The sequence below is a fragment of the Rhamphochromis longiceps genome, linkage group LG16 (genome assembly GCF_057381845.1).
Source record: "Rhamphochromis longiceps isolate RC_006_pf linkage group LG16, R_longiceps_female_GT1.1, whole genome shotgun sequence".
In the NCBI taxonomy this organism is placed as follows: domain Eukaryota; kingdom Metazoa; phylum Chordata; class Actinopteri; order Cichliformes; family Cichlidae; genus Rhamphochromis; species Rhamphochromis longiceps.
In genome coordinates, this window is record NC_140572.1 from 27827007 (window position 1) to 27844988 (window position 17982).

At 39.3% G+C, this 17982-nt stretch overlaps 1 protein-coding gene across 3 annotated transcripts in view; it reads right to left on the bottom strand.

Annotated features, from left to right (window-relative positions):
- Positions 1–17982, bottom strand: part of LOC146651313 (E3 ubiquitin-protein ligase SH3RF3-like) — a 115100-nt gene that overhangs the window by 37677 nt on the left and 59441 nt on the right. For all 3 annotated transcript variants that reach the window (XM_085385081.1, XM_085385082.1, XM_085385080.1), the window contains exon 2: positions 2918–3193. In XM_085385081.1, coding sequence (XP_085241207.1) covers positions 2918–3193 — 276 coding nt within the window. The remainder of the gene's footprint in view (positions 1–2917; positions 3194–17982) is intronic.

Sequence of the window (17982 nt, forward strand, 5' to 3'; positions counted from 1 at the left end):
TGCAGAGAGCGGTGTGTCGGAAACAACGTGTGTACACTTTACATTACCGTGATAGGTCTTAAGACGCCCACACTAGACTGAACATTACACTGTAATTTAATAAACTATCTTGTTCTCTTGCTGCAGACACATTTAGAGTGCAAAGACAGAGTGGAGGTGTCGAGCCTTCAGTCCTAGCACAAATGAGGCCTGTGTAACAGCGGGAAAAAAATGATAAGCTCAGAGGAACACAACATTACGGAGAATACAAATTACTGTTTACACCAAGCCCGACCTGGACGTGCACTGCTCAAGGACTGAGTGCCTTCTCTCATTTCCATCCTATTCAAAGTATAATTTGAGTGATATTTTTGACATCGGCTACTCAGATTATCTACCTCTTATATGATAAAGGTCATTAAGATCAGTAAGACTGACACAGAAAATGTACCCACGCTTGTACAATTTAATTCCCAAAATACAGAAAGCTGCGGACAGCAAGTCCCGAGGATAGTTAATGCCAGTTCTACGTGTATTTGAGCTTAACGGTATTATAAGATAGAGACATCATTACTGGCAGCAACATGATGCCCAACCAATTAACAATCTGCTTGGCCACAAAGAGCAGAAATACACGTTTTTTTTCTTGCACTTCCAGTTCACACTTCCTGTCTTTTGTAAAAGCACCATTTTTTTCCTGCACTCATGATGACGCACAACCACAAGCGCATTAGAAGTACTGGAGAGTAGAATGTAATAGACATTTTGACACTCCAATCACAGATCCACGAGCAAAAAAGAGCCCATGCTACACAGCTGGTTAGGATCCAGGCACTGTTGGGAGTAATGCCTTACAGAGCAACACGTTATTGTAATCAGGTTAGAGTTTTCAGTACAATAGTAGTGTACCATGTTACCGTAGTAAATTTGGCAATTATATTACAGTCTTAATTACAGTTGAAACCAAGCACACCATTGTTTTTCTTGTGACATTACCAATAAGTTCGATGTGTCACATGGCCCTCTTCCTATTGAAAAAACAAAAGTTGTATCCAAGATGGCCGACTTCTAAATGGCCACCATCGTCACCACCCATCTTGAGGAGTTTTCCCCCTCACATATACTAATCTGCCACAAACAGGACTTTAATATCACCAACCATTCCCATTTTATTACGGTGTATCCATATAAATGGCCCACCCTGTATAATACTGGACTTATTTTTCTACGAAGGTTTGAACTTTGAGAGAAAAGTGTGAAAATGTTCATGCCTGTCTGAGAAAAGTGTATAAAGTGTGTAGTGAGGGGTTTTACAGCCTTAAAACACATTGTAAAAAATAAAGCTGACTACTTCGCGGATTTCACCTATTGCGGGTTATTTTTAGAACGTAACTCCTGTGAAAAACGAGGGACCACTATACTATTATTTTATTGAAGAAAAGGAGCGTGTTTGTAAAGTTCAAACAACGCCCAGGACAGAAAATCCATTACCTTGCTAACCCAATTTCTGCACAGACAGCATGCTAACACAAAGCTAGCCAAGAACCCAGAGTGATGGTACAGCTAAGCTATGCTGAGCCCAGCAGCCAGAGCCTGAACTTCAACAGTCTCTTTGTAAAGGTTTTCTTTGCTTTGTGTTGTCAGCTTTTTGTTTAAATGTAAACACTAAAGAACAATCTTTTGTGTCCTCATTGGGACATAAAGCATTTGTGTTGGTGTGTAGAACTGTAGCCTGGAGTTTATACTGTTAGCTGGTAATTATGTAACAGTGAATTTCAGATAATTTTATGGAGTAATGAGAAAGTAATGTGACATCTACATTTTTACATATAAGAGAAAGTTAGGTAGGGTTATGTAGCAAAATTCCTGAAATAGCCCATCCCAATTTTGCAATGCAGACACAAAGCACATATCTGCTTCAATAGAAAGGCAATAGTGTCCTCCAGGTGGTTGTTCCTCTCTGGCCTTTGCTTTGGAAAATACTTTTAATATTAATTTCACATCAAACAAACCAAAACCCCACAATGGATTTTACTCCATGCAAATCCACATGAAAAAGAATAGATTAGACTCCACCAGTAAATAAATAGTGGTATTTTAGTGGAGTTTTTGAGTATAATCATGGTGTAAATGCTGTCTTGGCATTAAAACAGAAGAATATTATTTGAAGATGGGCATAGAGAGTATCAGTTGCCAGAACTTTCATTTCCCCCCCCCAAAAAGAGTGAGTGTTAAAATTCAACTTCAGCCAAATCCTCGAGGAGACTGGTAATGATTGCAGTGCAGCAACTCCCCGCTACTTGTCTGCTGTCTCCATAGTAGAAAACCTCATAACAAACACAATACACAATCACTTACACTGATGAAAACATCAGCTGTAAAATAAAAAAAAAGTGGTGTAAACTGTTAAAATGAGAGAGAACAAAGTAAAACATGAAACTGCAACTACAGTCGCTTTAAATACCAGCACCTTCAAGTAACACACTACCGCAAATAGTAATACTTATTCTGGTTTTCTGCTCAGACAGATCACATGACTTTATAACAGTAACAAAGGCATTCGTTTTCTAAGTCAAACAATTAGATTTCATGAACAGCACTGATCTTATCAGAGACAGCAGACTATTTTGTTATCTGTGGACTCCACTGAGGAGAGCATGCACTTGTTTCTCTGTTTGAAGATGTTCCAGTTTACATTCTGTGAACCAATCTGTAGAGCAGGGTCTGAGCTAATTAAATTATCAGTGCCCTACAAAGAACCAGCCTGGTTTAACACTACAGATAAGTGTTTTCTCCTGCTACAGTATTTATGCTGTTGTAAATTCTGAACACATCAGTCCTTCGGATCTTTTTACTGATTTAAGCATGCAGCCTTTTTTTAAATGTTATTCTGTGTCGGATATTAAAAAAGCATGTGTATACTATGAGTGTGTGCTACCTTGCTGAAGGCCAGACAGTCTTTATCCTGGTCCTTGTCTTTGACCTCAAAGTCATACAATGCTTTGCCCTGGGGTGGAGTTTGGCTCAGGGGACGCAGCAGCTGGATGTAACTAGCAGGCAAGAAACCATGACAACCATTGAGCTCGCCGTGGTACCAGTTGTCATCCACCTTGCGTCGCAGGATGATGATGTCACCTTTGGAAAACTGGAGGTCGCCCGGTTCCTTGCCCTCATAAGAATAGAGGGCTTTGCCGCAAGGTAGCGCTGGGATATTCTGTGAAGCATACACACAGAAGCACTTAATATCAGAAGAAATTTATAACGTTTTAGAAGGGCATCAATAAAAAGCATTAAGGAAAGGGGTGGATGGCATGTGCTATTCGGGTGCTTTTTCATGTTAAATACTACATTTTTGTGTCTCTTCAGGTTTTTAAAAACCCTTCCAATAAATCTTAGAAGATAAATTCTGTAATATACACTCTGAAATCATAACCTACATGATGAAGGGGTCAAAACAGAAGCTAAAAGGATTAGATTAGAGCACTTGGTTGCTGGTGTTTTGAAATGATTTGCATTTTTCTCTTATATTTCAATATGAAGAATGCTCTCCAGTACAGCAGGAGTTATTAATATAAAAGGTTCGACGGCAGGTGTTCTTTTGACATAAACATCTTACACAGAGCAGCTTTAAGAGCTTTTTTTACATCTCTACAGAAGACTAAAAGCATTTCTGTTTAAAATTAGTGCAACTGTGCTGAAATGTTAGGCGATAACTACACTTGGGGTTGACAGATTACAGGGTAATGCTTTTTTATTAAATTCTGTTAAGATGCAACAGAATTTCCCTTTGTGTCATGTCCGGAATAAATGGGCTTCAGGTCTGTTTGCTAATCACAAACAAGGTGGTGACCCCTGCAGCGATGAGTAAATGAAGTAAAAAAAAAAAAAACCCGGGAGGTAAACATGCTATAAACCAACTTAAAACACTGGCAAATCAAATATATTACAAACTACAGGCCCTGGAGACAAATTTGTAGAAATTGAGGATTGGATATGTGCTTGAAGGCTCATTTTATCCCCCCCCCAGCAGTATGTGAGATATGACGGGTTATTAAAATGTTTGCAAGGTAATTGCTGCTCCCACCTTGGGCCAAACATAGTAATTTTCAAAATGCCAGAACGGCATGAAGCATGACTCCCGTGAGTTTCATCAAAATCAGGTCCTCGGTGTCTCACTTATCAAATGTCCAGGACAAACGCACCATTTATCCTCCACACATCAGATACATGAAGCAAACTTGAGTAAAATGATTAAAACGTCACACTGAACTCAATTTGTGTTAAAACTGCATTTAACTAGTGTGCTTTTGAAATCATTTAAAATAATGATTTGCTAGGCAGATACCCAGCATGCATAGGCCTATCACAGGTACACAAGACTGTAACTCTTGCCCTATGACAGCGGATATAGGTTTCAGACCTGCAGACTCTGCAGCCCTAAATTGGAAGTTAATGGATGGATGGATGGATACTGTATGAAATCCTTGGGGTATACATTCTGCTATATGTGCTGCTCTGTCTGCAGCACATGTAACAGAACATGAATCACAGCTAAGCAGATGGCGTCTTAATTGTAAGTTACTGACTAGCTCGTACAATAAATTGCTGGAAAGTTCATGAACAATTACCTCATCAATCCTGCCTTTTCAATATGACTCTGACATACATATATATTTGGGTTGTCAAAAAAAATGAAGACTCAGATAGTAATTGATTATAAAAAATTAATATTGGATTAGACACTCCTTTGCAACAGTATTGATATTGTTCACATTGAATTCAGGCAGGTACATAGCCCTCCCCTCACTAGCAGTTATAACAGATGATTTGTAAGGTCAGTAAAGCTCCTGTTTCGAGAATATTAATGTTTTTAACAGTTATATCATAAATGCGGATATGTTTGAGTCAGTCATTTCTTTTGGGAGCACCCCGACAGCCACAATAGCCTCTTGTTAGGTTATTACGGTAGTGGCGAGTGGCTGTGACTAATGATGAAAGGATAAAGTTAATGTGGGAGTCATTCAGCTAACATTATCGGTCCTGCCTGTCTGTCATTTTAAAACAGTCTTAGTTTACCAGGATAGCTTGATTATTTGTGTCCAATGAGACGTCAGAGAAGGAAAAGAGTATGGTGCAAGTCACTATTATTATTACTATTACTTGCTTTAGGTGAGTGTTGTTGTTGATGTTATTATTTGTATTTTTCTAAACTTTATTTAAAAATAATTTATATTTGTCTTCCTGTGGTGTATTGAAAAAGTATTGAGAATTGTGTTTGAAAGTTTGAAATTCTCCCAGTTAAGAATAAACATGAATAAATAAAAATTCAGCATAGGCATCATCCCAAAAGCTCCAGTAATGGTGGGACCTGCATGATAACACAGCACTGGCATATCTGAATAGCTACTGTAACATGCTATTTCTAACTTACAATAATAAAGACTTCTGTTTAGAGTGCTAATATAAGTAGCAGCCTTTTTTCCCTGTTAACATATTCTTCCCTTTACCTTAACTTCCACCCCTTATGCCTTAGAGAGGATTAGCTTAAATCCATACCCAGTTTTCTCTGCCACATTGAACCTAGGTTGATATGACAGGTGTGGGGGCATAAACACAAGATGTGCTCTGGATGCTCTTGCCAAATATTAGCTGTTCTCTTAATTATTTCTTTTTGTACTTGGAAATGTAAGCCACTCTGTTGAGCAAACCCATATACAATATGATAGCGACAATAGGATCTGACATTTTTCCATATCATTTTTAGCACAGTAGGAAAAACTATCTCTACACTGTAACACAATTACAATGCTGTTTCTTTATTTGGTGTTACATAATGCTGCCTATTGAAAGGATCATCATCTGGTGAGATATTATGACAGTTTTCTAGTATGCTCTAGGATAATATCATGTCTGTAGATAATAGAATGAAGACATTTTCATAGAGACAATACCCCTTAACCAGCTAATCATAAGTCCTCAGTCGCACAGGCCTTGAGACAGATTAGCAAGCATCTGGCAAGTGAGAAAAATAATGTATTCCCCTGACCTGTTGCTAGTGGTTGCTGGAGATTGCTGGTTGATGCTAGGTGAAATTAGTTGCATAGAGGGTGCTGCAGCACAACCTCCTTGCAATTGCTTTAGTAATTGTCACGCTCATTCATAGTTTGCATTAAAGCCACAACTTGTCTGCACTCACTATTTTATTTTGAAACTTGAAAAGGTGTAACACAAACCAGAAACTTTGATTTCAAGGTAAAAGTTGTACCTTACTGCTGCAATCGTCACATTTCACAAGGCACAACTTTTACTTTGAAGGCCTCTGTTTCCAGTTTGCGCCGCACCAATCACATTTTCACGACCTCTTGGTGAATAGTTTGCAAGCGTTTGCAGCCAAGTTGGCATCTGCCATGCAAACTACGGGCAGCCACGGTAACCAGCTAGCGACGAAAACAATCCCAAGAAGTTTTTTGGTGCAGCACCATAGGCCTCTTTGCTACCGATTTCACACTAGTGATTTCCGGCAGCCTCAGAAACCACTCAGCAACTGGTCATGGAATACGTACTTTTCCCTAGCTCAGTGACCAGCTGATGGCAAGGGTTCACTGACCAGTCTGTAGGTCAATGGGGTTCTACCTGTTTATTTCAGAGTGACTTTTAGCAATCTCCAGCAACCACTCGCAACTGATCGCGCAACACACTTTTTTCTCTCACAACCAGCTTGTGTGCTCAAAAAATCATAAATTTTCTCTGACTGTGTGTGACCCTTTAGCAAATAACTGTGGGTTGAAGGTGAGCCACTGTTGGAGAAGTTATTTAACCTGCCTACGTGGCATGCTATAGGGGAAATCTTGACAGCAATAGCAACAGCAAGTAAGGGGGAAAGGCTAATATAGTCTAGATTCAGCAAGTGAGATAAAACTGTCATTTCCATATAACCAGTGATACATAGATATGCATCATCGCAGTACACCTATATTTACTTTCTCCAACACCACACACACACACACACACACACACACACACACACACACACACACACACACACACACACACACACACACATAAACAAACACTGCAGCGTTCAGCAGACACTTAATAAACCGAACATGTTCTTGGAGGCAAGCGGTCCTGAAAGGGAGTTTATCTTAAAGAAGATCCAGGTAAACAAACAGCACTGTGTAACAGAAGAGACAATGCATGAGAGTGAAAACTTATTTTCTTCACAGAGAAGCTGTTTACAATAACACAAACACACGTACACACACTGACATTTTATACACTCACATATAGATAGATTCTCCCCAGACAGAGCACTGAAGAGAACAGCCTGAGGCTCCCCTGCCTGACTGTTTTGAGATCAGTGATGACGCAATAAGAGGAAACACACACACAGACACACGCAAACAACTAGAAAGTAAAATAAAATATTAATGCTGCTTTAACTATTACTACTGCTATTTCTCTCTTCTACTGTAACACATTTAATACAGCTTGTGTTTCACTACTATACAAAACAACACTTGATCAAAGAAGACCTTCCACTAAACATATTCTCCTCCTCTCCTTAGTGCCAGACCTGCCGGCACAGATGTTGGGCAGAAAAGTGTGGATTGAGGTCAGGTGTGTTTAAAACAGGGGTGTGAAACATAAGACCCGGGGGCCAGAATTGGCCCGGCAAACATTACCTTTCGGACCACTAGACCGCTTTAGAAAAAGTGAAAGAGGGCATAAAGTTTGCACATTTAAATGCATTTTAATAAGTTTTACAGTTTTTTCCTGCTGATAAAGACCTCCCCCATGACAGTTTATACCATACCAAAATAATCACGTAAAGGACAAACAGTTAAATGACTATCAGCGATCAAAATGTCTGTTTTTTATAATGGGTCCACAGTAAAAAGAACAGAATTTTCTGTGAAATATCAGAAAATGTCTGTTTTACAATTACAGCTCAGTCTGTGCAATGAGCTACCAGAAACGTTTCTGCAATTTCACACATTTCTTTCATTTACTACACAGGCATTTCTTTATCGTGTAAAAAAATTGAGATGTATTGTTGAAATTGCACATTTTTACTTATATTTAGACATCTCGGGGATTAAATGTGTAGCTGAACTGTTTCCACTGAAAGAAAGAGGAGTTTCACTGGTCCAGCCCACTTAAGATCAAAATGAGCTGTTGTGTGGACCATGTTGTAAAATGAGATAAAGGATATTCTTCTTCTTTCAAACCAAAATAATACATACGCACAGGGATTCCCATTTATGCGCAAGGGCATTCATGTCAGGTTAAAACAGGAAAGAGCTTTTCCTAACCTGCTGCCACAAAGCGCAGCTCCTGGTGCTCCATCTGTGTGTGCACAGGATGTGTTCAGGCACAGTAGCAGTAGGTTGCTCATGTTTTGGAAGTGCTCGGAGCCCAGCGCACAATAAAGCACACAATGCAACAGCTGCATGTGCAAAACACAAAAAAATAGACAACCTGCGTAGACAGCTGGTACACAGCTGGATTCATTAAAAGAGGAATCTATTCTGTAAGTAAGAGGTGGTCGACTGAAGGATGCAGCTAAAACACTTCCTCTTACCTAAAATGACGTGACCTGATATTTTAGTGGACGATTTTTTGGCAGATAACAAAATGTAATAAACTACTTTGTCATTATTTTAATGATACGCTGTAAAAGTGTAGCTTCCAGCATTACATCAACAATTCATCTTCATGTTATTAAAAAATGTAATCTGAGTGGCCTTACATTTCCAAGAAATATTCGCCATTTAGATTGGTTTTATAAACTGTGTACATAGTTTCAAGGAGACGTACTTCAGCGAGGCTGCAATTCATTTTGAGAAGACTCCCCCAAAACTGGGAGTTTCGCTTAAATAGTTGCAGATGGCAAAGATGGTGGTGGAGATGTGAGACATTGTAATCTGGCAAAAGAAAGACAGTACTGGAGGAAGAACAGCTACGTCACACAAATTTCTTAGTCTTCATTTCCTTTGGAAGACTCACTTGTTTCTTCTCACCTGTGCCCCTACAACTCTCATTTTCTGCACTCCCTCTATGTTCTTCTTATCCTTCCTCCTCTGATTATTTTCACCTTTCTCTCTTTCCCTCAGCCCTTCCTCCCTCTCTTCAATCTTTATTTGCCTGCCCCTGGGCCAACAGACTGGGTGGTAGAAGCTGCCGCATGGCTTCATCAGGGAATTGCTGTGTTTGCTGCTCAGTGCCGGGAGGAGGGCGATGGCTACGCTCTCTCTGCTTAGCGATCATCTGAGACTGCAATACATGCCACAAGAACAAAGCCATTTTATCAATCATCTTTGGAGGAACAGTCTTTGCTTGGCAGTTCTTTTTGGTAATAAACTGATATGTATCATTGTGATATATTAGTATTAGTAGTGACAGGGTGGTGCAGAACCAGACAGTTCTAGGTCTGGACATCATGACAGGGAGATTCAGAGTTTGAATGTTCTGCCTGTGCGGGTTTTCTCTAGGTACTGTTTGTGTGTATTTTAGTTGCTTCCCACTTCCCAAGTGTGAGATTAAGTGGTGATTCTGAATTGGTGTGGATGTGAGTGGGAGTGGCTGTCTGTCTCTCTGCTAGCCCTGTGACAGACTGGGTATTGTGTGTACAAATGTGGACACTTCTTAATCTTTCATTTCAGATGTTTTCAATCCCATTGTACCAGGTGTATAAATTCAAGTACCATGCAGTCTGCCTTTACAAACATTTGTGACAGAATGGGCCATTTCAAAGAGCTGGTGAGTGGTATTGCTGCAAAGTAAAAGTTTTCAGGAGCCACAGCAGCTAAGCCACAAAGAAGCAAACCATGTAAAGTTACAGAATGATGAGCCATATAATGTGTTAAAGTTGCTAACACTCTGCTGACTCAATAATTGCAGAGATCCAAACCTCCACATTAACATCAGTACAAGAATTATGCACTGGGGCCTTCATGGCATTGGTTTCCATGGTTGAGCAGCTCCTGCTGGTGTAAAGGGTATTTGTCTCATAGAGTGTATGAGTTAATCTAATTCCGTTTTAAAGCAATCCCCCCCTAAAAACTCTGTTAGTGAGCATTTAAGCAGAAATGTTTGTGTTTAAGTGCAATAAACACAACCCAGCTGAGCCAGATGTTGCCACTAATAACACTGCTGTCCTCCTGTGAGCTTTAACCTGGACTACAAGCCGAGCTTGCAAGTAAAAAGTGTATTCTCTGTTAAGAAAGATGTAAGGTAAATGTTTTCATTACACAAGATACATAATCTGCCACTGAAAGTCAAGTGAAATTTAATATAGAACACATTTCAAAGCAAGAAATATAAAAACTAACTAATATAAAACAATAAAAACAGGATTATTTGGCCACTGAAAACAATCTAAAATGTAGGCACACTATCTAAAAGGCCAAATACCTGAAATAAAATGTAGAAAAATCAAAAAAAAATAAATAAAATTGGAGTGCAAGAAGTTTAATTTATCATTTATTAATTCAGCTGGAAACATTTAACTTCAACACTCTTCAACACACACTGTATATTCAGTATATTCTATTCAGATACACACATATTCTATTCAGTAGGTAATTTGGCATACACCAGTGCTAGGGTTAACTAGATGCTTTCAGCTTTCAAGTTGCTAAATGAAAACATTACTCTGCTACACACTAAAACCTTAACATTTATGTACAAAACTAAACCTAAAATTCCAGGAACATTACATTTAGAGGACTTAAATATTTCTTTTTACTGAATTTGAACGTTCCTTCCACCCTAATGTTTCTCTGCTGCTTTCATTCCACCCATTACCCCAATTGTTTGACTATAACACTATTAATGCTTTTCTAAGTGTCTCTGTAGCACTGTAAAAACCCTTTAACATGTTAAATTTACTGTATAAACATTCCAGCACATATGAAAAGGTCCCTGAGTCACTCTGTTCTCTCTAATTGCATCTAATTGAGCTGTAATTCATCCCTTGCAGCTCAACACAAAACTTTGCTTTGCTACGAGGTACCCCTACCCTCATAATTTAGACATTATTTGAATGGCTACAAAGTATTTAGAAATGCAGTTTTACAATTACACCTTTGTATATAGCCACTTTTATTGCAATTTGTATTTCCTATGAATAAATTAAACAAAATAAACCCCTTTCATTTACAAATAAAACCCTTTAGATAAGCTAGTTCCAGCTTCATTTTTGTAGAAGATTTATATATTTTAAGCTGTCCTACTCTTGAATATTTGTAGTAGCAGATCGGGGGATGCAAAATCTCCCCGGCAGAAAATTGCATTCTACATGCACAACACAAAGTTTTTAGAATTAATTACAATTTTTTACATCATGGCCATCCGGGAAAACTGCTTCACCTACAAGATTAACGTCAAGCGGGAGTATGGTAGGGATTAAATGAAAGCTAAAACTTATCTACAGTTTTGTGTTGAATTTAACTCCGGTGGCTCGTGTGTTGTCTGTCAGGCTGTATCTCGAGATAACATTTTTTTCTCCATTTTTCCATGAATTAATGATAAAACTGAGGCAGCAAAGTTTTAAACCCATCACTGAAGGTTGCTGTAAGGTAAGTGACAGCCCTCTCACACTTTTCTTTTGATTACTTTCAAGCTCAGCGGTGCTTTCCTGCAGTCCTCCCACCATTGTGAGAACGGAAACTAATCTATCCTGAGCTCTCAGTACATGTGTGAAAGGATCAGAACTGCGTGAGTGGGCAAAACCAAGCCAGGACTCTTGGATCTCAGTGGGGAAGCAGAGGGAGTTTTTTGTGTCCTTTCAGCAGCGCACTATTCTCATCAGTAAACACACATGTACACACACAGAGACAGACAAACACACCCCTCCAAATGGTAATTACTGCAGCAAAAGGGTAAGAAAGTGTTCGGAATACTTTTGTGTGTGTGTGTCTGATTTTCCTTGGTGACATACAATAAATGCACAAGTCGCTGCTAGGACGCCCATCTGTCACATCTCTGAGTGTGCGCTTGTGTATGTGTGTGAATGATAATCAGAGACAGTTTTCACAAGGCACAGTGTACTTCAGTGAAATGTGCAGTTAGTGCAGTAATCATCCATTTAAGTCACCTACTCTTTTAATTTAAACACTTTTTATTTGGACACTTCTATTAACTTGTGTGTTTGTCAGAACAAGCACACATATGTAATTTGTGAATAAAATAACATTTTCCCAGTTTTACATTGGTTATACCACCTGACATAGAAAGTGTAGCAGCCTACATATGAGCTGAATTCTGCTACTTTTATCGGTATTTAAGAGAGAGGCACAAACATTTTCATCCACCCGTGACAAAATATTCTTTTCACTATTATTACTTTCCCCCCCTCATAATAAAGTAATAAATATTACTTGACAATTATATTCATAATGATAAAAACTTTGGTATCTATTGAGATTGTGTAGACACATGACCTCTAACCATGTGTCATGACAATGGTCCCTGTCACACAGTTTGATCCATGACCATCTGGCAACCACCTGTCATAAGGGGAAAATGAATATTCCCCAACCAGTTTAGAGTGGTTGCCAGAGATTGGCAGTTGCTGGGAAAATGATGCTTAATTTGTTATCATTTAAATGCCATTCATTCAAATGGAGAGTGGATAGTTTTGGGTTTACATACAATATATTATTTCAATGTTCTTAAAACCAAATCTATTTAAAGTGAAGAGTTTTATAGAAACGATAAAACCATGAAATTAACACATTGTTTTAATAGAAATGATTCACAACTACATGTCACATCAGTGACCCATATACACACAACTACATACACACATACACATTCACACACAGTATTAATGACCTTATTATACAAGATAGATTCACCTGCTCGAACAATAAGTTGCACCATTAGCTGCTCTTATCCTTGCCAGCTAAGTGACACAACTAAGATTTTACATGAGTGAAATGGATATAATCTTCACATAGAAATAAATACACAAATTAAGTACACTAAAAGAGAATCTATGAAAATCTAATACAAAAACAACCAAACTTATTATTACCTTTGTACCGGACACGAGGTTAATAATGTTTAGGCAAAACATCGGCACCCTGAAGTAAAAGCATCATTTAAAGTTATTTAAAATGGCTTAAATTCATTTAGTGAGACCAGCCAGCTCTTCAAGTTTTGGGCAAATTTGAAGACAAATTTTCCAAAGACAATTTATAAGTAAATTTGTGTTGTTTTTTTTTTTTTGATATACATTTGTTTAAATGTCAAGCTAACTACAGCTGATCTACATATTTAGGGTCTACTGAAGGTTCTTCCTCACATAGATGAGCTAATACTACAGCATTAGGGCGTGCGCTGCATTCAACACAGCAGCATAAGCAACTGCTGATGTTGCACCGCAAGTAGAAAGAGTTAATAATGTCGCCCACGAGAGCCCCAATCTCACAATGCTGACAATGGTGTTTAACATTCACTTTTAAAAATCGGGCCAACATTGTTCTTCACAACAAACATCTGCTGCTGTGAATTGTGTTTTGTGAAAAGGATTTATAATCAAGAACTATTGATTGAAATAAATCAGAATCAGAATCAGAATACTTTATTGATCCCTGGGGGAAATTATTTTTTGTTACAGTGCTCCATTTTAAACCAACATTAAGACAAGACAGACAATACGCTAACTAAGAATAGTACAATATATACATATATATACATACATACATACATAAGTCACTTATAAATAAATAGTTGGAAAAGAAACATGTGTAGCTGTAGCAGCAAACAGTGTGTTAAGTGGATGCGTTGTACAGGGAGATGGCCACAGGCAGGAATGATTTCCTGTGTCGTTCAGTGGTGCTTTTCGGTAATCTCAGTCTCTCACTGAACGAGCTCCTGTGACTGACCAACATGTCATGGAGTGGGTGGGAGGTGTTATCCAACATTGTCTTTATCTTGGACAGCATCCGCCTCTCCGACACCACCTTGAGGGAGTCCAGCTCCATCCCCACAACATTGCTGGCCTTACGGATCAGTTTATTAAGTCTGTTGGCATCTGCGACCCTCAGCCTGCTCCCCCAGCATGCAACAGCATAGAGGATCGCACTGGCCACAACAGACTCATAGAAAATCCTCAGCATTTTCTGGCAGATGTTGAAGGACCTCAGTCGCCTCAAAAAATAGAGACGACTCTGGCCCTTCCTGTAAAGTGCTGTGGTGTTTTTAGCCCAGTCCAGTTTATTGTCAATGTGTACTCCAAGGTATTTATAGTCCTCCACAATGTCAACACTGACCCCCTGGATTGAAACAGGGGTCAAGTGTTTCCTGGTCTTCCTGAAGTCCACGATCAGTTCCTTGGTCTTTGCCACGTTGAGCTGCAGATGATTCTGCTCACACCACGTGACAAAGGAGTCGACCACAGCCCGGTACTCTGTCTCATCATCCCTGCTGATGCATCCAACCACCGCAGAGTCATCAGAAAACTTCTGAAGATGGCAGGTCTCTGTGCAGTGGCTGAAGTCTGTGGTGTAGAGGGTGAAGAGGAAGGGGGAGAGGACAGTCCCCTGTGGTGCCCCTGTGTTGCTAATCACCTTGTCAGACACACACTGTGGGAGACGTACATATTGTGGTCTTCCTGTCAGGTAATCAACAATCCAGGACACCAGAGAAGCATCCACCTGCATCGCTGCTAACTTATCACCCAGGAGGGTCGGCCTGATGGTGTTGAAAGCACTGGAAAAGTCAAAAAACATGACCCTCACAGTGCTCGCCGGCTGGTCCAGATGGGTGTAGACACGATTGAGCAGGTAGATGATGGCGTCCTCTGTTCCGAGACGAGGCTGATAAGCGAACTGAAGGGGATCAAGATGTGGTCTTACTGTGGGTCGCAGCTGGTCCAGGATGAGCCTTTTCAGGGTCTTCATGATGTGGGAGGTCAGTGCCACGGGCCTGTAATCCTGGGGGCCACTGGGACGAGGCGTCTTTGGTACAGGGACGAGGCATGATGTCTTCCAAACTCATAAAGCTTGCTTTATGAGTTTGGCAGGTCGAAAGCTTCATCGGGAACGCCTGGCCTTCGTTCTGAAAGGTTTTTCTCACTTGTGGGTTTTCATTGACCTGCACTAAAGAGCTGAATGCTTCCGCTAAACACGCACGCAGACTCACATGTGTGAACCAGCTGTTACATTCGTAAGAATGCACACAGATTCCACAGGCAGAAGAAATGCAGTTGACTCTGACAGACTGAAACAACAAATGACAACAAAACACTAATATTCATGTATTCATGTAAATCTATTCATTTATTTGCTGTGAATGATGGCAAACACTGAGTCTCAAATAAATAAACGTTATATAATGGTAAACAGAGGTGGTTGTTGAGGTTGAGGATATATTAGGGAAGTTATTTGGTGATCGGTGACCGTTGATACTAATGTCCTTTGAAATGGTTGCACATCACAGCACTCCTGGCTCAAAGATGTCTTGTTATAATGCACAGATTAATAATAATTCATCTATCATTAGTCTTTATGTTTGTCACTTAATGTACAGCTGTTTTTCGTAGTTGGTGTTACTCCTCAGAGGAAATAGGGACAAAGAACTCATGACAGACGAAGCTTCTGCAGGGAAACAAATGAATATGCTGTTCACTGCAAACTTACAGTGAACAGTTGCAGGTTATATACACTGCTGAGACAAACATTGCTCAAGCTCTAGTGTCCACTTCATGCTTCCAAAATTCTACATATCAACTACAACCGAATGTATTAGAAGAATTGTTTGAATAACTTCCCTCTGTTGCCAACAGAAACCTTTGTACATTAAAGATAAGTTTAACTTCCAATTTTAAAATTTTCCATTTTCCATTTGTAAGTACTCTGATTGTGTACTAGGCTCCGAGTGCTGTAAAAATGCGTGACAAAACAGCAGCACTGTGGCTGAATGGATCCTGAAGCTGCTGAGTTGTTGCTTTTGCTGTGTGACCGATGTAAAAAGAGCCCTCTGAAAAGGCAGTTAAAGGTGTATTGTCAGTGAGTGTGCCCCAGTGTCACTTGGCAGAAAACTGGATTAATCTTTTGACCAGCTGTCACTCAACGGCAGCTCTTGCTCTACTGGGCAAATATACCACTCACTGTCTGTTCTTAAACTTGGCTTCCAGCTGGTATTGTAGATGTTGAGGCAGTTTAGAAGATTTGTCAAGCCAAGCACTCCTGAATGTTAGATGACAATGAGGAGTTCCGCTTTACTGCTGCACTTTGTTATCACCATCTGTGGCTGAGATCTTACGACCCCTTACATTGCCTTTTTCGAGGCTCAAGTCCCCAGTAACATCACTTAAAAGGTTATTTTTTAAGAATCCAGAATTATTTTCAACTATGCTGAAAGTAAACTGTGTTAGGCACACTCTTTCCTTCTTCTTTGTCACCAAAGAAGAGGAATTATTGTGTACACAGCTTACATGTATGTGGGTGGGACAGCACATATGGGAAGTCACGCTAAATCACATCCTGTATTGCCATTAACAGCAGTGGTTTCCCTGGCGTGGTGCACTGACTGTATTAGATCCAAATTGAGTTTTTCTATGAGAAAACTAATGGCCTGGAACATGCTGGGTTGCAGCTGTGAACCTATGGCAGCCCAATATGTTGTCATGAATGTCTCGATTAAAGTTACATTTATTTTTTATTTTTTTCAGTTTATGGCCATGTTGAAACTTTGGCAGACACTCAGTCCTTTGTGAGTGGCACTGTACAATTTTATGTGACACATATTGATTTAAAGTTGCAAATGCAACAACAGTGCCATAAATAAAAGTGAAAGTACGATGAAAAATGTGCTCTGGTGGTATGAAATGTACTGTAATCCACCAATGAGTAGCTCAGCAGAAGACAGAAACTCTGCGCACCCACACAAAAATAGACCCAATATGTTAACTGCTACAAAAGCGTGATACACATCACTACAGCCTCTTTTCATGCTGTTTTTGCAAGTGAAACAAAATGTAGATTTGTTTTTCAATATGTGCACAAAAGGCAAGCTGAAACAAAAAAAACACAAAACCCCAAAAAACAAAAACAATACACCCACAGAACATGCACTTTAAAGCAGAATACTCCAAAACAACAAGAGTCAGGATCTTTTAGGGACTGACATCTACAACATGAGCTTTAATACTCTCTAATTTTCAGATCACGTAGCACAGTCATGGTTCTTACTCTGCATTTCATTTTGTTGTTATAAAAGTCTTGTGTATTATGAAAGATTCTTTTGGATGTGTATGATATACCTGATCCGCTGCTAAGGGTTTAACCAAATACCTTTCAACTGTTTGTTAATAAGAATAGGAGTCTGAGTATTTCAGAAACATAACCATCTTTACGGTTTACAGAGAAAATGTGGATGGTAGGCAAAACAACATGAAAGCATGGCTTTAACTTGTCTTATATTACTGGTTGGTTGGTGCTGGTGATGTAAGAGTATACTAATTTTGTACCAAGTGAAAATTATTTAAGCATCACAGACATAAGCTACCTGAGTATTGTTGCTGACCATATCCATCCCTTTATAACCACAATGCACTTATATCCAGTTTCCAGCGGGAAAATGCACCATGTCACAAAGCTCAAAGCATCTCAAAGTGATTTCTTAAATATAGAAATTTGAGTGTACTGTACTCAAATGGCCTCAAGGGTCACCAGATACAGCTGGCAGAACTGCAGCTACTCAGTCTTAACATTCATCTCATGGAGAGCAGCGGTCATCACACTACAGTTGACTTCACTGTTCCCAAATTATCAACCTTATTACTAGATTTAACAGATTGTCAGACTTCAGAAGCAACCTCATGCTAGATTTTGACTTTATGGGCAATACTGCTTCATAAAGTTATTTTGCTATCACAAGTACTCTGCTCAAAGTAGTGGCACTATGAAGGGGAAGAGCATCAATACTGTTGACTTATCCTAAAAAAGAGAGACTAATATGTAAAAACTTTTTTTTAAAAAAGCATCGGTC